The sequence below is a fragment of the Alosa pseudoharengus genome, unplaced genomic scaffold (genome assembly GCF_046254945.1).
Source record: "Alosa pseudoharengus isolate Yale_2024_CS ecotype anadromous, Long Island Sound unplaced genomic scaffold, YU_APseudo_1.1 YU_APseudo_1.1_scf_14, whole genome shotgun sequence".
NCBI lineage: Eukaryota > Metazoa > Chordata > Actinopteri > Clupeiformes > Clupeidae > Alosa > Alosa pseudoharengus.
Genome location: NW_027468609.1, coordinates 8,129,742 through 8,152,241, shown reverse-complemented (window position 1 = coordinate 8,152,241; position 22,500 = coordinate 8,129,742). Strand labels below are relative to the sequence as shown.

At 47.0% G+C, this 22,500-nt stretch overlaps 1 protein-coding gene across 1 annotated transcript in view; it reads left to right on the top strand.

The window, feature by feature from the left end:
• Positions 1–22,500, top strand: part of dcc (DCC netrin 1 receptor) — a 153,581-nt gene that overhangs the window by 30,557 nt on the left and 100,524 nt on the right. Inside the window, exons 5-6 of the mRNA XM_076284959.1 lie at positions 16,956–17,110; positions 17,821–17,941. Of these exons, the coding sequence (XP_076141074.1) occupies positions 16,956–17,110; positions 17,821–17,941 (276 nt within the window). The remainder of the gene's footprint in view (positions 1–16,955; positions 17,111–17,820; positions 17,942–22,500) is intronic.

Genomic DNA, 22,500 nt, shown 5'->3' with positions numbered 1-22,500 from the left:
ATTTTCCCTCCACAGGTACATGCCTGTAAATTAGGGAATTCGATTGCGCCCACGGGGGCGGTTCAGCGAAAAGACGGGGCGTGTTCCGGCGCAAACGGTCACTGTTGATATTTTGCAGTTTCAGAAAACAATTCCGCCACAGACCAGGAACTCCCTGGTCTAAAGTCTGTGGCGAAAATGCAGATGCTATTTTAAGGGCGCATGCATGACCACAGCCCTGCATGAATGAATGCGTTGCACACCAATCTACAGACACCCCCGTGCACAGACGGAAACATTCAAAGCCTTGATAATATTTGTCCATTTCCCGGTTTTGTTCGTGCATTGGTGACCTAAATATTTAGTAGCCTATAAAGTACCACATCTACATGCAATATCTTTACAACAACGCCTAATTACGACCTATTAATCTGGACAACTTTATAGGCTACAGCCCTATAAAGGCTAAAGTTACTTTTAGTTTTGTTCCAATTTACCGTTGTGTAAGGTTTTAAGCACCATAATTTTGCCTACCTTGTTGTAGCCCATCTGAAATAACTCCAAGCTTTGCTATGTTCCCTCCATCCTTTCGTTATTTTCAAAAACCGTTTTATATCCATGATGGCCTTGAAGTCTTGAGTTAGTGAATTAGCTTAAATCAGCTTTTCATGTGCTGTTAACCAGCAACAGATAGTACAAGAAAGCAGCAAGTATGGTTACAATTTCTGTACATTTTCTGTAGTTGCTGCATCCATTCATTGTTATTCTCTCTCCTGCTCAAATAAATGTTGTGCGTGAATTAAGTTGATGATAATGTGTTTACAAACTCTGCTTTACAGAAAATATTGTAAATAGTCTACTGTCACGCAGTTAATGGGATACTGTGCAGAGTTGAAAGTTAGGTCAACTTAAACGAAGCCCTTGCTTGGCCGCCTGTGCTGCGCAACGCACACTTAGCTCCTCTCATCTATACAATGTAGTTCCCATTTCTGTAAACCATACATAATTTCAAAGAAAAATATTACCACTCGAGGGAAATCAGTGTGGTGTCCATGTGAAAAAATAGGCATAAATCTAGCGTACACATTTTCACGAATCACTGATGTGTTGATGACATAAATTAGGAAATGTTAGAGGACTTAAGGAGACGTGATGTTGAACTGCATGCCGATGCCATTTAACCCAAATGCCCCAGCGGCAGCACGGGAGAGAAGAGATTAACTGACGGAAGATATGCATTGTCTATAGAGAGGTAATGTTAGATTACATTGAACATTGCAAATATATTACCATGCATTCATAACCTCGTGATTCAGTGAGAATGATCCCAAAACATCGGAAAGTATGTCTTTGTGACAATTCTGTATTACATTTTGTCAAGATGAAAAATCAATAGCTAACTGTTCCCAACTGAACAGTGATTATAGCGCTGTGAACGCTCCTGGCTGCGCCTGGCAAATACGCCACCATAATAGCAATCAGCTATGGAACAAGCGTGCCTATTGTTAAAGGGAATGTGCGATGACGCTCTGATTGGTTTATTGCACGTTCCGCCCAAACCACACCCATGATTAATGTAGCTACTTCAGACCACCCCATTTTAGATTTGCGTCGGGCGCAACAGTCAATATCCCGCCGGTAAAATAGCATCAGCGCCTAAGATCCGCCCACAAAGTCACTTGCGTTTTGCGCGAAGACACTTCCGTTTCAGACCAATAAAATAGGGCCCTGTGTCTGTGATTAACCCATTCGCGCTGGTTGCTGCATGACGCAACATTGACCCTCCCGCTGGATGCTGCGTAGCGCAGCATGCTTTTTATTTCATGTTTCTAGGTGCTACAGAGGCTTAGATATTACATTTTGGTAGATGTTGACAACTTTTAGTATGTTTTCAGAAAACCCTCAGGAAATACGGTTATTTAGTCTAGAATGCCATAGGATTCTATAGGCGTTTTTAGCAGGCATTTTAGGAGTAAATGGGTTAACAGTGGATGGAAGGATGGAAGAGGGGCACCTGTTTGTGTGAAGTGCATGAGTGTGCTTCATGAAGTTTATACAAACGTTTTTGTGATAGCCCCTTAAGACATCTCCATACACGCACTCCTACAAATAAGAGCAATTAAAACGGTACGATCAAATTTGACCGCGAACAGTAAATTAAGGGGGGTAGCAACGAACAGTGTTTAAAGGTTAAACACACACACACACACACACACACACACACACACACTCAAACACACACACACATTAATGCACAAAGAGAAATACACACGCACGCACACACAAATGATGGATGACTTTTGGGTCGAGCGACTTAGGGGAGGAACAAATGAAGCAGTTTTGATATCCCATGTGAAAGTCTGCCCTGAATAGGTCTTTAATGCTTTAATGTTTGCTTACTTTGATGAAATATTGATATGGAGTGGTTCTACATTATTAAAACTCGGGGAGATTGCCAGGTGCCCCACTGAAGACACGGGCTAAATGTCAACCACGTCTAAGTCAGCTTAAAGTCGCACCTGTCACTCTAAGGATGTCCTCTGAGAAGCTATGGGGGGAGGGAGGAGAAAGAGCGTTGCTAGGTACTTCTGAAGTCTCAGCGAGTTTAGAGGGGGAAAGAAAACTCCCCTTGAAGATTTTCTTCAAAAACTCTCTTTGCCACGCACTAGCAGCCATCAATTTGTCTAATCTAGACACTGCCGAGGAGACGAGCTTTGAGAGAGCCTCAAATTAAGTTCTTTTTCGCTATCCTCCGGATGACTATGAGGGAAATAAGAGAGAGACCACAAGAGAGTGGAGAAGAGAGAGAGAGAGAGAGAGAGAGAGAGATAGCAGGAGTGAGAAAGAGGAGAGAGAGGAGAGAGTTGCTGGAGCATTTTAGATTCTGTTACATTTGACAGTTTATTAAAGTCTTCTCGAAAAACCTGGTGCTGGTGGCAGCCTCCCTATCTTTTCCCATTACTTCTCTCCCTCCACGAATAACATAAAAATCACTGTAGCTGTACATACTTGTACTGTAGGTCTATGTGCCTTCCGGGTCAGTGGTCTATCTATCACATGTGATTACATCTGACCTCCACAATCCATAGGATACAGTCAGAGACAATATACATCAACATTGACTTGTGTGTCTTCAGAAATGGTAAGCTGGGAGACAGAAACAGGTTAGAATCCATGGTGCCTCGTAGCGGAGGTGGTGGGGGCAGGGGGGTGGGGGCAGGGGGGTGGGTGTTTATTCATTTCTCGACATGCCACCCAGATGCGTGGCATCAGCCATGGGCAGACGTGGTAGCGGCAGTGGTAGCTGTGTGTTTGTGTTGTGCCATGACGGGGATTATGTGGGTGATGAAAATAATGAAGCAAAAGCGGCAGCGGCTTTGCGGCGGGTTGCTGCTGATGGCAGTCGATCGACCGCATCATCAGATTTTGGCGGCCGATGGCATAATCGTAGAGATAAACTCCCGGCGTTATTTTAATGTGTCACTATTTTTTTATATTTTTTTTTACTTCTAGCCCCGCGTAAGTTCAGCTCTGTGGGGAATAGAACAGGAAGGGTTGCATGATATCCTATTTGGTGTCTTTGTGTTTAAGACAAAGAGATACCTCTGCCAACAATCCCCACACTCACACACACACACACACACACTGACAGGTACACACCCCAGGATGAACATGCTGGATTGGGTGTAAAAACGCCTCCAACGAAGACCCGTCATCCCGTTCTCCCTAATCTCCACATGCACGCGTCGGAGATCCTGTTCCTCTTCAATTAATCACCCTCAATCTCGTTAGTTACGCAGCACAGGGGGCTTCCACCAAAAGCCTTTTATTTCAATTAATCCAATTACACTGTATCCGCAGGATACCCGGCATATATTACAGTGGCTGCACTCTGCTTTTCTTTCCAACAACAAACACAGTGTGTGTGTGTGTGTGTGTGTGTGTGTGTGTGTGTGTGTGTGTGTGTGTGTGTGTGTGTGTGTGTGTGTGTGTGAGTGCGTGTTGGATGCTCATTCCATGTTGTGTGTGCACACAGACCAGTGGTTTGAACAAGAATTGTATTTGCATGCTGAAATGATTCGCTATTGAGAGAAAGTGGAGGAGCTATTCCTGAAGCACAAGATGGTGAGAGTGCCAGTTAATGAAAATGCTAATATTGCTAACGCAGACATTGTTCAGGAAAAGAGCTTAGATTATCCGACTATGAACTTTACCTCAAAGGGAGAGAAGTCTTTTAAGCTGATGAAGCCTATTCACAAGTAGTTATGGACATTTACCAGAAATGGTATTAACTTAATTAAATATTGCGAAAATTGTCAGTTAACATTTTGTCAGGAATTACTATACCAGAGCTGCATCTTAGATATTAAACCCTACACTTAATTTGCCACATACTGTCTGAATAATAACTCTAATCTGTCACATAATTATTCTACATTTTTCTTTGTCCTAAGTGTTCAGTCAGGGGCAGTGGACTGCCATAGCTCAGCACCTGTGGATCAACTGCAGTGGGGTTTTATTTGGTACCACTAATGGTCAAGTGCAGCAGCAGGAGTATTAAATCCATGTCTTCAGACTACATGAGCTCTCTTGCCTACGATCTGAGGCACAGAAAATGCCCATTTCCACCCTGCTGGAGATAGAAATGAAGCCGCGGGCCCGTTGCGTGATCGGGGTCCGGTTTGTCAGCTTTTATCCACTGCCCTGATGGGGGCTAAGTGTCTTCTACCCTGAGCCACCCCCCCCCCCCTTTCACACACACACACACACACACACACACACACACACACACACACACACACACACACACACACACACACACACACACACACACCACCACCACCACCCCACCTCCTCTGCCATCTCCTCTCTCACCCCACTGAGCCCACTTCTCTCAGAGATTACAGAGCAGGGGAAAGCCGCTGTTTATGATGTCCAACCTGTGGCCTATCAGTCAACATCGATCCACGCTGAAGCTCATCGCTACAGTTATCCCCTGGCTATCGACAGGAAACCTGTAGAGGCTTTGAAACGGAGGCCGCCCTGACACAGCTTCCATCTCCTGCTACCTCTCCAAACAGCTCTCGATATACAGACCCACCCTCTCCATGAAGGGATTTCTTCATTTCATGTTGTGGTAGCAGATTATGTAAGTCCATTAGCAAGCGTACGTAAATATAATCGCTCTCTTGTCATCTGTTCTCTTTGCCCATTTGGGCTTATTTTGGCTTGCGCTAACCTCGAGGGATTTAAAAGTTGGAAGGGAAGCTTTGGGCACCAGTAAGATACATTTGACACTTCCCTTATTGGGCCATGCCATAATACAGATAGGCCTGGTGGGAAGATGGATGCCATGACAGTAATAGGTTTTCTCTCTCTTTCTCTCTCTCTCTCTGTTTCTGTGTTTTTTCTTCTTTTCTGAGAAGAGAGTAGAGTGTGCATGGAATTGGACACAGATGGACCTGCGGTTTCCCCTCTACGCTTTTTGCGAGAGATAGACTGCGCCAGATGGTGTGCGAGAAACACTTATGGTCGTGATTTGTTTGGTGTATTGGGTCTGTTTTTTTATTATTATTATTATTGTGCTTCTTGCTTCTGCTGGCATCTTGCTCAGTAAAACATATAGGAGCGTCGCTATGCTTGTTTGTCGCAAGGAGTAATAAGGCTGTTTAATTCTGCCGAGACTCCCATTAGGCAAGTTTATATTAATGGCTCGTTAAAGTAAATAGATCCAGTTAGAAAATAAATATGAGAGCAGAGTTTTAATATAAGAGAGTAAACCGTCGGAGGCATGCTGTCAGAGTCCCCAAGTTAACAGAGCAGAAATCACTTGGGCTCTGTAGCATAGATTGGCACTGAGTAATGTGTTTATTTACATAGTCATGCACACTGTCCCTGAAGGACTATTAGGAAGTGTACAGCAATACACAAGAAAGCTACAACAAAGGCTACTTTGTGTATTGTTTGAGTAACTCGAGATTCAGTCCTTGCCCAGATTTCAGTGATGCCTGTGGAGATCGTGAGTACCTTGGAGAAGTGGCCGTGCGATGTTGAGTTGCTGCTCCACACACTCGTTCCTATAACGATGCCTCACTCTTGGTCAGCGCTGACGTCACTGCTGGGCCTATTGATATGTCAGGGCGCACTCCTCATTAATGCGCTGTCACACTGTTGGCTTCTCCTCTACCTGTTTGCTGGGCTTGAGAGATGACACACCTCCACAAGTCCACTCTCAGTGGACCGTTCTCACGGAGCGCCTCGCCCTCGAGAGGATACACTCTCCGTCCATCTCAGCTCATCGGCCAGTTTTACCTTTTGCCCTGAACGATAATACAGTGGGTGTCTATTAACGATGGCTATTCTGCTCCCTGGAATCAGAACACATTGTATACGCAGTGCACATTAGGGCTTGTAGTTTGCCCGTAATTGCTTCATTCCCCTTTGATGCCTCACGGCATTGGTAACCCGCGGCAAAGCAACTCAGCCAGCCCAAGAGCCTGGTGAATTTCATGACCCAGCAATACTGAAAAATACATGCGCCTGTCTGATGCAATATTAAAACAAAGCAACCTGTTCACCTGAAGTAAGATGCCGTGTTGATAGAGAGAGGGGGCAAGGAGAGTGTGAAAGAGAGAGAGAGAGAGAGAGAGAGAGAGAGAGAAATGTGGGTAAGAGAGAGAGAAACGAGGGGAAAGAAATAGAGAGCTGGAGAGATTTCAGGCTTCTGGGCATGACGGGATATCAATGGAGTGGCGATTCAGCAGCGGTGTTGTTGAGAAGTAAATGAGTTCTAATCTGTAGACATTGCCATTGAGGTTACAAAGGAACATGATCAATATGGTCGATTTGTGTTGTTTACACTCAGCCCTACCTGAACTCAGCAGTTTCCTTCTCTCTCTCTCACTTTCTGTTTCTCTGTCCTTCTCTCTCACTCTGTCTCTCTTTCTCTCTCTCTCTCTTACTCTCTCTCTCACACACACACACACACACACACACACACACACACACACACACTCATTCTCTCTCTCTGTCTCTTTTAACCTCTCTCCCCCTTTCTCTCTTCCTCTCATTCCTCACAATGAAAATTATGTATAGAATGCCTGCAAGCAGACACCCCAATTACTGGCAGTGATAAGCCCCAATTCATCACTGATCGGTACTATACATAACGATAAGGGCTATTTTAGGCCACCATTAGTCTTTGTCGCCATTATTCAGCGCCGGCGCCCGTGCCAGAGCCTTGTCCTCGGCGAGCTAAATTTGTCGCGAGTTGTGCGTGTGTGTGGCGGCGGCGGGCTCCTCCGCCCTTTTTTTTTGCGGATCTTTCGGCAGGTTGCATCACTGCTTTTCACCCCGGAGTAGCCCCACCGCATGCCTCCGCCCTGCAGCCTGGAGCAGCGGCAGCGGTTGCCTCTCTGAAGTCGACTGATCACTGGCCCGAGGCCTCCTCACCCTCCTCACCCCCATGAAGCTGTGGAGCAGGCCGCACTGAAGGATGAGGAGTCAGATGTGGGGAGCGTTGTGGTGGGGAGATGAGTCGTTTGGAAATGGGTGGATGTGGGTGGGTTGGTGGGTATTGGGTGTTGTTAGGGGAATGTGTGCCATGCGTGGGTATCAGGCAGTCAAGATGGGCATCATGCAAACAGGGCAGCCTGAAGTGTGTCTCTCAAGAATGGAGGGATAATCCCTCATGCAAACACGCACACTCCCAAGTCATATCACTAATACTGAGGATACATACCAAGCATACAGACCTTATCAAGACTCTGTTCTGTACAGGTTTGTGTTGATATATGTCTCCCAAGCATTAGTATAAGTATATAAGTATATATACTCTTTTGATCCCGTGAGGGAAATTTGGTCTCTGCATTTATCCCAATCCGTGAATTAGTGAAACACACTCAACACACAGTGAGGTGAAGCACACACTAATCCCGACACAGTGAGCTGCCTGCAACAACAGCGGCGCTCGGGGAGCAGTGAGGGGTTAGGTGCTTTGCTCAAGGGCACTTCAGCCGTGCCTACTGGTCAGGGTTCGAACCGGTAACCCTCCGGTTACAAGTTTGAAGCGCTAACCAGTAGGCCAAGGCTGCCCCTCAGCTGGAGCAACTTCTGCCATTGTAGTATGATTCCTTATGAACACAATAGTTCAGAGTGTAGTTCATTAGTTCCTTCTTGAAAATTCTGTTTTTTAAACAGCCAAACCAAATCACTTATTCAGTTAAATAAACACTGCTAGTGCTAGTCATGCAGCCAGCTTGTCAAATCTCTCCTCACTCTGTGAGACGTCACAGCCCAATAATGCCAAGTGATGATTCATTTTCACGGTCATATAAAAAATAGTAACGGATTTTTTTGTTTGTTTGTTATAAATGAGTAAATAAACAAATAAAGAACCTCAGAGCACTCAGTGTGCTTTGGTGCAAAAAAAAAAAAGAAGAAGAAAACAAAAAGTTCCTGAATTCTCCCTTATCAGCGCGGCGCATTCCCTAGCACCATCACCCTTTATTGTGCTCTTTAAAGGCCCAGGAAGCTCCAGCGGCTCTAACAGTGAGCTGCACTCCTCTCCGCCTGAACCGGAGCCAAGGAAGTGATAAACAGATATAACGGAAGGGGAAGAAAGGGAGGAGAGAGAGAGAGAGAGAGAGAGAGAGAGAGAGAGAGAAAAAATGGGGAAAATAATAATTTCACCCATGCAGTCCCTCCCTGATAAGGCTCAAAGTGCCACGATAAGGCATGTGTACAGTCCTGGAGATGTAATGCAGTTGCCTTGCATGAGGAGCTCATCTGCTGTTAGCGCATAACCCGACAGGAGTCCGTGGGGGTTTAAGATATACACAATGAGATGTGGAAGAAGGTGAAAGCCAGCAACACAATAAAAGACAGTCATTTTTTTCCATTATCGTTGAGAATAACGTCTAATTAAATCCCACACACTGGGGGAGGGATTAGGATTACACTGCTCATTAAACACTAGCTGAGATTTTAAACGGAGATTACCATTCCTAATGTGGCTGGGTTGCGGTTCAACACAGTTTTATTTTATTAATGGAATGTGGCGTGTCACAGCAGACATCTTAAAAGCTTCCCCTTTGCAAAGTAGGTATCTGAAGTATCGCCATTCTGTATCCACCAATGGCAAATGCTCTGCTGTTGACATTATCCCCTATACATTAAATGCTGAATTTATGTATGAAACACATGCAACAATGGCAGCCATAAAGCCGTGATTCACTCAAGAGAGGATGCCTCCCACTCAAATCCATCATGTATTATTGAAAAGATGCAGCCCTGTGAAGTCAGCTGACCGTGATTTGGGTAATGAATGTTTGTTATTTCCAATAATGATGACTTCAATGGAGCTCATTAGGCCCTTAAACAGCCCAATTAATTTGCCAAAGAAAATGTCAGCAGCTCCATTTTTTTAAATCTCTCTCTCTCTCTCTCTCTCTCTCTCTCTCTCTCTCTCTCTCTCTCTCTCTCTCTCTCTCTCTCTCTCTCTCTCTCTCTTTCTCTCTCTCTTTCTCTGAGTCCCTTTCAGTGTCCACACACATACCCACTCCCGCAGTTTTGTCTCTCTCAGACTAATATTTGCCTTATGTGAAAGCGCTCAATATTAAATGTATGGTATGGATCTGTCCTAAATAGCTCAGACACAGATTGCTTTTCATCGATTCGGCTGCCAGCATGCTTTGCACGTAGTCTGAATTGCAGAGAGACCCTGTACCTTGCCTCAGTCTCAGTCTCATTAGACAGCCGACGGTAATTGTCAGAACGGACTTAGTCGCTCCCCCCTCCACCACACACACGCGCGATGCACGCACACACACACACACACACACACACACACACACACACACACACACACACACACACACACACACACACACACACACACACACATACATACACCCAGTCGGCGGATAAACAGCGTGGGGTCAATGATGATTAATTGCAAAGTCCGGGAATTGTTTTCCCTGTGTGGGCAAACATTTAGCTGTCTGCCAGTCCCGCTCACAGCGGGGGAGACTGTGCGCCTCTCCCCTGATTCAATAAAGATCATATCGGGCCTCTGCAAAAACAAATGAGGTTTTCCGGCCCTGCTGAGGACGGGCTTGATCGCAGCGATTAATCAAAGACCTGATGAACGTAGGAAAACAAAAGCGAAGAGTTTACTCGCACAGTAGTTGGGAGTTTTTTTTTCTTCTTGTTTGTCTGTTTGCGTTTAGATTTATATTTGTTTGTTTGGAATGTTTATGTGTTTGTTCGGGGCGGCCTTATCTCCCTGTCATGGAAGATGACGGGGCAGGCGGCGCCTCGTTTTGTCAGCGGCAGACGCTTTGACGTGCCCTGAGCTTATGCCGTGACGAGATGGCTGACTCTCGGCGGCGGCTTTTTGACACGAGCTCCGGCGAAAGCCAGCGCGACGCGTAGAGAGAGCAACGGCCCGTCACACATCACTGTCTGGCCCCCCGGACCCCCGCGGCCTGGCTCCGCACTCATGATCCGCACCACGGCAGACAGCCACCAGACGCAGCCCGACAGTCCTCCGGCTTGCCCCACGCATGACCCAGTTCATGCCAAATCAGCCCAACTAAAACAAATTCTCCTTTCACTTAATCTACGCTTAAGCCCCGGATTTGCGCTTTCTGTAATCAAAGGATCATGCAAATGAACCTGCACTAATAGTCTAGTCCTACCAATACATTTCATAACCTGTACCCCCCAGAAAAGACAAAAATGGCTATTGTGAGAGATCAATTTAGAGCAGTTTAAGTCATGCTGTGCAGATGTCTATGACTGCAGATGTTCGGACACTCTGTAGACCCTACAAATAGCTCAGGGCTCCATCAGGTCTACATTCAAAACCAAAGCCTTTGGGCACATGACTGTGCTACTCTGGGCGAGTATCGGGCCTACACTGGGCCTAGCCTGGGACAGCTAAAGCTTGTTTGCTGGTTTTGTTCTGAAAACCTGCTCCCAACCATATCTAATCAAACATTGCACATTGACATGACAGCTGATACCGTGGAACCCCAACTGCTGTTCCTTCCTCAGCCAAGCAGACATGTCTTCTCCACCCACATGGGCTTACGTGTGCCGACGACGTCGGAAACTGACAGTCACTTACTCTTATTTGCATGAAATCCCCTGAAATGCTTGGATTATGTCAGCTTTCTCACAGTCATGAAAAGCCTGTAGGTATTGCTGCATTGCCTTCAGTCACAAGCTTTAAACATCACTTACATTGTACATCATGACTTCTCACTTTTGAATGTTATATTGGTCTGATGGGAGATCCCTCTAATTCTACAACTCCAAACTCTCCTCCCTTTTATCATTTTGCTATATTTGTTTTTATCATTTCACTGTTGAGTCTGCTGGTCTTTGCTATTTGAATGACCTCCGATCCCACATGGAGATAGTGGCATGGCAGCAGTGTGGGGGTCACGGCCAGCACAAGGACCTTTTATGGACCTTTTACGGACCCGTCAAAAGTTCAGCTGTGAGCTCATTGGCCCGAGGGGGCCTACAGTAACGGCGGGATCACATCCGTGTTTTACGGTCAGTTACACATGTCAGACTGGATTAGCGCATCCCGCAATCCATTTTTACATGTCGGCCATTACGCTGGATACTTTGCCATTTACGTAGGTCTTAAGAGAGAGGGATGAAACAGAGAGATATAGAGGGAGAGATGGATGAAGAGAGTAGTGGTTGAAGGAGGGATTAGTAGGCTGCAGGAGAGATGATATATTCCCCACATTGGAAATGCAATGGTGTGATAAGTGGATCTGCAGATATAAGCCTTTTAATTGCCTGGAAAAAAATACTGATTGACAGGATTAGTATGGTGTCCTTGGTTGTTGCTGTGTCATGCAAAATGCATTATTGGAATAAAAATGATAACATTTACTGTATAGATAGTAGTATATGTTTTTCTGATTCGGTGGGATTATGCAGAAGTGGGTCAGACTATTTGCATATTCATTAAAAAGCACAATCATGTGGAGCAAAAAGAAAAGTGTAAGGGGGAGAGAAAGAGCATTTTTAACGAACGCTCTCTAGTAGCTGTTTTTGAAATAGCGTCCACTCCGGGCTGTAATGAGGCCTGAATGGATGTTGTCATTATAATCCCTAATCCCCCCAGCTCAGATCAGCCAGCCCAGCGCAGCGCAGCGCATTGGCGGCGTGGCTCAGCGCGCTACCTGCCAGCCAGTCCGCTCAGCCACTCATTAATAATGCATCCGCGCTTGGCAATACAAATCGGGGAGACAGAAATCGGGGGCCCGGCGTCGTTATAAAAACAAGTCCCTATCCACACAGAGATAAGTGGGGCTGTGTTTGCGGCCCGCGTTGCCTGTCATACAGACGTGCTGTACACACACACACACACACACACACACACACACACACACACACACACACACACACACACACACACACACACGCCACCCCAGACCCATGTGCACACACACTCACTCTGGTTGGACTCATTGCCACCAAGTGGCCTCTCACAGACGAGTGGCTGGGGGGTTGGATGGCTGGCTAGCATGAGGTGGACTGATCCCCTCCACCACCACCACCACCACCACCACCACCACCACCACTGCCCACAACTCCCACCCTCGGTACCCCGGTACCCCAGACCCACCCTACCTCAGCATAAGTGGGCCCCCGGAGACCCCCTCCGCAGGGAGCCAGTATTAGCATGGCACAGCCCTCACCAGGGGAGCTCTCACGCCAGATGTTTATTCTAATGACGGATGTGCACATTTCCATTTCAATGGGCCAGGGGAAAGTCATTATGACCGCCGCGTACAAGATCGCCACTCATACATGCATACACACACACTGTTATGTATGCAGACACACACACACACACACACACACACACACAGGGCTTGTGCTGAAAGGTTTGTCATGCTAATAACCCTGCCTAGAGAAGAGGCTGGTGCAGACACCGGTTGGGATCATCTCTTTTATTAAGCCACGCCTGGTCAACAGCTTTTGTCCTCCACAATTTAGCACTTATGAAGCGTCTAACAAATCTACAGTACTTTTCTGTTCAGTTTTTATCTTTAAGAAATAGTGGTCATCCTTTAATCCTTTTCTGCATGAGAATAATCCAAGCATATTTCAACTATAATAATAATAATCCATATACAGTTTCATATTACATTGGAAGTACACATTGTTTATAGAACAGATTGGTGTAACAAACAGCATAGAGCATAAAGACACATAGGACAGAGGACATACATGAAAAACATCTGAGTTTTTAGGTCTTTGCATTGTAACCCTCATTACAGTCATCAGTAATTGGCAGTTTAGTGCATAGCCTTGAGTGAAAATGCTGGGTGTACAGTTTAAAGGAAATCATTATGGCTTAATTAGTGCAATACACCACTGATAAAGTAACACCATAGCTAATGGTATATTGATGCGTGGGATAGTACAACCCGCTGCGTGCCCGTGGATGCGGCCACTCTGAAATCAGAGTCCAGCAGGTGCGGCACGGGCTATCGCTAGCGCGGACGCGCGTTGGATGGTAAACAATACCTTGGTGCAGGTCTGGACGCTGTGTCCACAGAAATGGGGACTTGCGATCAAAACAAAACAACGACACAGTTAATTAAGTGGCTAAAGCCACCCTGACTCGCGGCTCTCCACTTTTGGCAAGTGCAAGTGCACAGCGTGCCTGGGGATGCCTGCGGAGCAGGTGGGGAGGGATCGCTTGCTAGCGCCATCGATTGAAAGCCAGGCTACGCAAAAGGGCTCAGTGGCCTGGCTCCAGCACCCACACTATTCCTCTCCTCCGTTCTCTCAGAGTGAGGCAGTGTGGTTCAGGTTAATTTACCAGGAGCATAAAGCATCTTAACAATTAAGTTACTAGAAGAGAGAGACAGAGGAAAGAGAGAGAGAGAGAGAGAGAGAGAGAGAGAGAGAGAAGATAAAGAGGCTCTATGAAAACAGTTGTGAGAGCTAGACAAAGGGGAAAGAAGAAACCGAGACAGCGATATCCAGATGTGTGTATTTAATGACCGGCATGTTATTGGCACGCATCAGTTTCTCCTCAGGCAGATGTGCATTTGTTTGTTTTCCTGTGTATGCATGTGTCTGTGCGTCCTTAAAAGAAAAGCTCCAGTCTTTGTACTGGCAGTTGCTGCTAGAACATTCCAAGCTCCACCCCCACCCCCACCCCCCCCCCCACCACCCCTCTTAGCAGCTGTCTCTCCGAGATGCACAATGGCCTCGCACCCGGCAGGTAGATTTATTTCATCTTCTGATTCACCTGTTTCCCTTTTTCATCATGAAAGGTTGTGTGGCTTCACGCCAACCCTCCATTGCACTGCAGTGCGAACGTGTCAGCAGTATACGACACGAGTGAGAAAGAGAGAGGGGGGGGGGGCAAGGGAGAGAGAGAGGGAGGTAGGGAGCAGGGTGGGGAAGACAGGAAGAGAGGCAGAGAGATTAAAGATGGAGCCTGTGATTCTCATCCCATAGACTTTTGTCAAATTCAGCGAATTGTCCTTCCTGGTCCTAGCTGTCCTCTCAGAGTCCACTCTGCTGTTCAATAAAGCTTCAGGTGTTTGTACACAGCCCTGGCTCTGTAGATGGGACATAAGCGTAGTGGCTGGGACTGAAACAATCCCATCAACAGTCTCAGCCAATGAATACATGGTGCTTCAGGAGCGTGGAAGCACCATGTATTCATGTGTGACTGAAAAAGAGAGACGCAAAGCTAGATAGAGTGGAAGAATGAGAGAATGAGAAAGTGAGAGAAAAGAGAGACAGAAGGAGAAGTGGGGGAGGGAGGAGATGTGGTGGTGGGGGCACCTACCTGCCATTGAGTCAGTTGGAGACTGGCAGGCTGGCACACTGACAGAGTGTGAGTGATGGGCTCCCTGTCATGCTGTTCTACACGCCAGCACTCTGGGCATCTCTCTCTCTCTCTCTCTCTCTCTCTCTCTCTCTCTCTCTTGCTCTCTTTTAGTCTCTGTTTTTCCCACTCTTTCACTTTCTCTTCCTCACCCTCCATCGCTCTCTCTCTCTCTTCCTCACTCTCCCTCTCACTCCATCTCTCTCTCTCTCTTCCTCACTTTCCCTCACTCCATTTCTCTCTCTCTCTTTTTCTCCAGCTTGCAGGCCACTTTTCATCCATTCCTTCCATCTCCCCCCTGACTTGCTATCTGGCTTTGTCAGTCTGTCTCCGGCATGACTGTTCCTTTACTTCTGCCCTCAGCCTCTTTCTCTCTCTTCTAGACCTCTCACTCTCTCTTGTTTACCCTCTGTATGATTTTGTCAACTTCACTCTCTCTCCCTCTCTCCCTCTTTCTCTCTGTCTTTGTCTGTCTCACTATGACTCCCTGTCTCCTCTGGTGCTGTCATGTCACGCTGAAAGGGGATGAATAATAAAAAAAAAAAAACTTCTCTCCGGCGAACAGATGGCTCTCATCTGTTGAGGCCCCTCCCTCCGTAGCTGTGCGCGCGGATGTTTGCATATCTGCCGTGACTATCTGTCACTCAGCGGCCTTTATCCGTCTTCCCATGTAACATCTTTACTGGCTGTTTACTTGTTCCACCGCCGAGCTGAGTGACAGCGGCAATTTTTTGTTTTGTTTTGCCTCGCTTTCCGACGCACGAGGAGTTTCCGTCCCACTTGCCCGTTGCTGCTCAGAAACAGGCGCATGCATAGTCATGTGCGCACCGCACGCTCTCTCACGGTCGTTCTTGCTCGCAGTGTTTATCTCTCTGTGTGATGTGTCTCTCATGTGCATGTATATAGGCACAAATACACACACACACACACACACACACACACAGACATGCAAGCCCTTTTCTGGATTTTTAAAAATAGTCAGTCGGAATCACGAGAAGCGCATCAGCTGGGATCAGTGGACATCATAAAAGTTTTTCATTTCCCATTATTTATCCAACTGCACTTATCTCAGAACTCAATCAGTTTCAATGGGCAAATTATTATTTTCGGTCAAAGACTGCTTGAGGAAATGGTTGTCCAATCCAATCAGTGGTTCTATACAATGGGGAGAGTGATTGCCGTTTGCTTGTGTCTCTCATTGTTCTCAAAGATATTTTAACAGACGTTAAATACGTTTCTTGACAGCAGATTGGTCAAATGATTTTTGCAGTCTGCTTCTTGCAATTTCAGACTATGAAAACACTCTGTATTAAGTCTACACACTTACCCCTTGCCACCCTTATACCAAATACACACACACACACAGCCATACACAGAGAGAGAGAGAGAGAGAGAGAGAGAGGGTACAGGTTTGTGTGTACAATTACAAAGGTCCTGTTATGTCCATGGGGACAGAATGGCTTGCAGGGCCCACAGTAGGTCACCCAGTGTTTGGGCCTGATTTGTTCACCGTGTGTGTTTGCTTGTCAGGAATGTCCAGGTGGCATTTTGAGACATGGCAGCTTTGTCCTTCTCCCTTTATTTGCACAATGCTGCCTCTTCAGCTGAAGGAGATCGTGCTCAGCACGTCTCGGCTGTGTTTGCCATCCCTGCAAAGGGTGGTGGGTTTTGATAACCTGCACATGCACATACATATGCGCACGCACACACAAACACACACACACATACACACACACACACACACACACACACACACACACACACACACACATATACACACACACACACACACATACACACACATATACACATGAGGGTGGTAGGTCTACTATCTTGCACACACACACATACATACACACATGTGGGGAGAGCACATGTGAGGGGGGTAGGTCTTTCTATCCACACACACACACACACACACAACACACACACAACGCACACACACACACATAACACACACACACACACACAACACACACACAACGCACACACACACACATAACACACACACACACACACAACACACACACAACGCACACACACACGTGAGTGCTCGCTGACATGTCCTCTTTGTCTCTGCTTGTCTGTACAGTGCCTCCGCAGTTCCTAAACTACCCAGCGAACATGTACGCTTACGAGAGCACGGACATCGAGATGGAATGTGCCGTGACAGGGAACCCACAGCCCAAGGTGCACTGGGTGAAGAACGGAGAGGTTGTCATCCCCAGCGACTACTTCCAGATCGTGGTGAGTGTTGATACACACACACACACACACACACAAACACACACACACACACACACAAACACACACACACACACACTCACACACACACACTTACACACACACATATAAGGATTACTACACTGACCATAAATTACATTAATATGTCATTGGCATTAAGATTGAAAATGTGATTTAAATAGCATTTAAATGGAGATGAGTACATATTGTGTGGTGAAGACTAAGGAGCTGAGGTGCTAAGTCATTAGAGCCTGTGCACTAATGCTTTATTTGCGCCTTAGAGCATTGTAATGTACGAACAGCAGAATGAAAGCGCATTTTGGCAGACACAGGAGAGTTGTCAGGCAAGCTGCGCTTTTCTGACTCATGCAGATGCGTTTATGTGTATTTTTATGGAGGCCTACATCTGCCCCTACAGTAAATCTCTTTCCCACTCGTTGTATATATCAACAGAGCTTACCTTACCTGGTCACCATGCTAGTGCTTGTCTGTACCCCTGCTTGTCATCCGGTCATTCATAAGAGGATTACTGAGCTGTATCTCTTTGCTCCTTTTTAGATGTAGTTTAAGCTGTAACCCACATTTGAACATGAACATGATCCACGGTATACATTGTACACAATTGTATACAGTACACACTACATACATGCTCCAAGTCTCTATATCCCACCTCCCTCTAATCTTTACTGATGGTGAGTATTTGCCCCGCTCAGGAGGGCAGTAACCTCCAGATCCTGGGCCTGGTGAGGTCAGACGAGGGCTACTACCAGTGCGTGGCGGAGAACGAGGCGGGCAACGCCCAGGCCACCGCCCAGCTCATCCTTCAGGAGCCCGGTAAGTTCCGGCCACCGAGAAACCTCGTGGCTCATCATCATCGCCGCCGCTGCCGCCGCCACATCGCCGTGCCGGTCGTGCCAGCTGTGCCACTTGCACGAGCACCCCGCCCATCACCTGTGCCACCCTCTCCTCCATCACTGCCCCTCTCCCTTTGTGCCAACTTGGCCAACTTTACTGTGCCATCTCTGCGGCATCTTTTAACCATTTAACCTTCACTGTTCGCCACTGCCAGCACTGGGCATACCAGTGTGCCATCCTACTACTACCAGTGTGCCATCCTACTACTACCAGTGTGCCATCTCCATCCTGCTACTACCAGTGTGCCATCCTACTACTTTCACTAGCATGGCGAGCTCTGGCCTATGCCATGTGGGCGCCATCCTATGCCCCAGCTCCTCTTCTCTCCGCTCTCTCTCACTGCTCAACAGTGGGCCACCCTGAGCCTGGCAGCTGGCCGCTGGGGGGGGGGCAAAGGTCAAATCCAGGCAGCTGTGGCCGTGAGCGCAAGCGGCTGGAGGAGTTCAGTGACGCGGGTCTGGGTTATGCAGCACCAGATGTCGCAGTAGTGGAAGTTCAGTGACGCCAGATGGGGCATTTCAACGTCAGGTTGCGTTGCGGTTGTTTAACACCCCCCCCCCCCACACACACACACACACACACCCATGTGTACACACACACACACACACACACACACACACACACACACACACACACACAGAGTTTCACACACAGTTTCACATGCGCACTAGCACAGTCACTCACTACAGTCACTCACTGCAGGCATTCAGACGAGCATAACATAAGCGTAACTTTGCATTGTGAACACAGCTATTAATCTACCCCACACCCCCTACTGCCCTGGCTTTGCCCCTGGCCCCGCACACGTGTGCAAAGACGGCCACACGGCAATCAGCCTGAGCCTCTGCTAATCCAGAGCGCCCATAGCGGAATTCCAGCAGCTGGTGCCCAGCTCACCAGGGAACAGGGCAGGGCCTTGGGCGCGAGGAGAGCGCCGCCCTGCCAGGGCAATGCCCCTGAGAGCCTGGGCTTTTGCCCTCCTGCTGCTGCCCGAGTCAGATGGCCATTCTGTTCGCCACGGGAGGACTGAGAATGGTGGTGGAATTGAAGCTGTTAGCAGAGAGTTCCTGTTTAGCTGGCAGCCATTCGAGTATTGTGTGTGAGAGAGCGAGGAGACACTGATGTGTTTTCTGTGCTCATGGGATGAGTTGTTAAGCATGAGTTGTTATTAATGGCTACTGATGAGTTGACCTCATTAATGGGCATCTTTCACTGTTTAGCACCTACTCATACATCAGGATGATGCCTGCAAACACATACAGTACAGTACGCAGGGGTGTGAAGATACCGTAAACAGGTGCCGCGTCTCAAAACCACCGCAGGCATCGCACACACACACACACACACACACACACACACACACACACACACACACCTTGCTGCCTACTCCCTCAGGCGTCCCACACCTTGGCGCTCATTACTCTGGCCTCTTCTCATTAGTGATGATAATGCCATCAGTGTTGAGGAGACACAGCCCCCACAGCTGGATCAGGAGGTGGGACACACTGACTGGGACTAGTACAGTCTACACACACACACACACACACACACACACACACACACACACACACACACACACACACACACACACACACACACGTCTCCCCAGATTTCCAATCCTGTCTGCTATCTGATCACCTCATTTACCTGCATTCAACAGACGCTTGGTTCCCGCCTCTGGTGTGTGTGTGTGTGTGTGTGTATGTGTGTGTGTGTGTGTGTGTGTGTGTCAACCCACACAACTCAGACTCTGACAGCACACCATGGATGAAGATGTGCAAATGCAATCCCTCTGGTGCAGTTATTGGTTTATGCCTCCATCAGCATGCTGTGTGACATTTGAACGTGTGTTTGTGTGTGTGTGTGTTTGTGTGTGTGTCTGTGTGTGTGTGTGTGTGTGTGTGTGTGTGTGTGTGTGTGTGTGTGTGTCATCCCTATCTGGAAGAACTGATCTGATCTTCATTCCCTATGCTCGTGTCTGCCTGTGTAACTCGAGACACTCGGGCCATCTGTGGCAGTTGGGGGCGGCCGAGAGAGACCGGCCGATTTGATTAGCCCCGATAAAACGATGCGATAAAACGCTTTCGGAAAATCACTTAGGGTGATAGTTGCCACGGGTTCAGAGCACTTGTCTGTAATTTTATGGACACATCATCGCCATTGATTTCCAGCGATCACATTCATCTGACACTTCAATTTAGCTAGAAAACTTGCTTATCATTATGGCCTAATTGAACATTGATATTTCTGGCCGCCACAGCAGCCGTTGATATATCCTGCGGTTCAGGACACCATCAGCAGAATTGCTCTGTAGACAATTTTTGGGCATTACACCAGACAAAAAACAAAGATCCCATACTCTAACCAAAGTCAAAAGGGAGTTAGAGTGCACGGTGCGCACACAACTTTAAATCTAAATCATTAACTTTACCCTTGCAGGTGTAATTTAACATTCAAACAAGGAAACACTTTTCTGGGGTAAAAGAAGTTGTAGAGTGTATTAGAAAATATATACTCAAATCAGCTATTCAGATACAGAAAAAAATCAAAAGAGAGTTAGTTGTATAATTGGTTATGCAACAGCGTGTCGGTAAACATTGCAGGAGCCCAAGGTGAAACAGACGCCTTTTTTTTGTGCTCGACAACTTTTCAAAGTTTCATCTCATGGGGAGATGTGAAACCTGTTCCCATGTCAATCAGGACCCAACTAATACCTTGTAGTTGCTAGGGGCAAGTCGGAATTTCCATTAAAAACATATAATGATGATAGGGGTGGAAAACAATAGAGGCGAAGAACTAAGAGGAGCAGCAGGATTCTGCTGTGATGGGCGTAATCTGTCGTCAGGAGGAGATGGATTATTCTTTTTCTTTTCTTTTCCTTTCTTTTTTCCGTCGCCTTCTCTTTTTTTTTCCTCCCCCGTTTTTTAATCACTGCTCAAACAATGTGAGATGTGTCCCTGGAGGCAGAGAGCAGCAGGCACAGATGGCTATACTGGAGACAGGCTCTGCCTCAGAGCACCAGTGGAAGCGCACCGCCACAAGGTCACACACACACACACACACACACACACACACACACACACACACATACATGTGTGCACATATACACATACACATACACATACATGAATTCTAAATGTAACATACAGTTGCACATTGAAGTGCCAACACCACACACACACACACACACACACACACACACACACACACACATACATGTGTGCACATATACACATACACATACACATACATGAATTCTAAATGTAACATACAGTTGCACATTGAAGTGCCAACACCACACACACACACACACACACACACACACACACACATATATATAATACACAGAATTGCAGTCTAAGCAACAAACATAGAAACTAGCATTGTTTATTTAATGTAATTATCTATATTTCATACTTTCACAAAGATACACACATACACACACACATCGCAGCACAAACAATGCATAATGGAGAATACTTACACCTACACACAAACTGCACACATGCTCTTCTCACTCTAGTGACACACACACACACACACACACACACACACACACACACACACACTCATTATGAGTAGCAGGGAGGACCGCCTGCTGTAGCGTGGTGTTGGCCCAGCCCAGGGGGTTGTCACAGTGAGCCCCCACCGCCAATCATCTGTTCCTGCTGGCAACAGGGTCCTGGGAGTCGGCCCTGGCCATGCCAGGCATTCTGGATCCTGGGGTGTGGGGCCTGCACGATAACAATGACACACACACACACACAACCCCCCACACAAACACCCACACACACACACACATATAACAAAGGCTTTTCCTCCTGTCAGCGCATAACAAAAGCAGAACCGAGTTAAAGACAGACTTCTTTATTAAGTGGGATTGTGAAAGTGATGGACACATAAAAGCCGCTTTCAACGAGGACCTCTCATCTCTCTGAGTGTTAACTCAATCTGTGTCGTGTTAATTACCTTTGGGGAATGCAAGCCAAGAGGGCAGACCTGGAGTAGAGGGAGAGAGAGAGAGAGAGAGAAGGAGGAGAGGATGGAAATAGCAGCTGAGAGGAGTGATGTGTGGATGAGTGGAGAGGTGGAAAACAGACAATTGGTAGTCATGCAGGCATGCTATCAGAATAAAAAGCTGTATAATGAAGCACTCTCACTTCTGGATAGGAAGAAAGAGTGAGGGATGAGAGAACGAGAGAGGGAGGGAGAGAGAGAGCAATGACGACCAGCTCTAAACCATAACATAAAGAGCAGTTTTATATTCAAGGGCTGAGAGATTTGTTTTGACTACCCACCATCAGATGGGCAAGTGCTGTGGAGGGCTCTGTTCTCCAGTGCGACTGATGTGCGGTCTCGCTCCCTGCTGTCTGGTCGTTAACTGAGCCCCGCTGCCTTTTGAAGCACAGCTCTCACTCACAGTGGGTGGTCAGCTATATAGTGGATTAACTGCATATGTATGTACAGCAGAGCACATA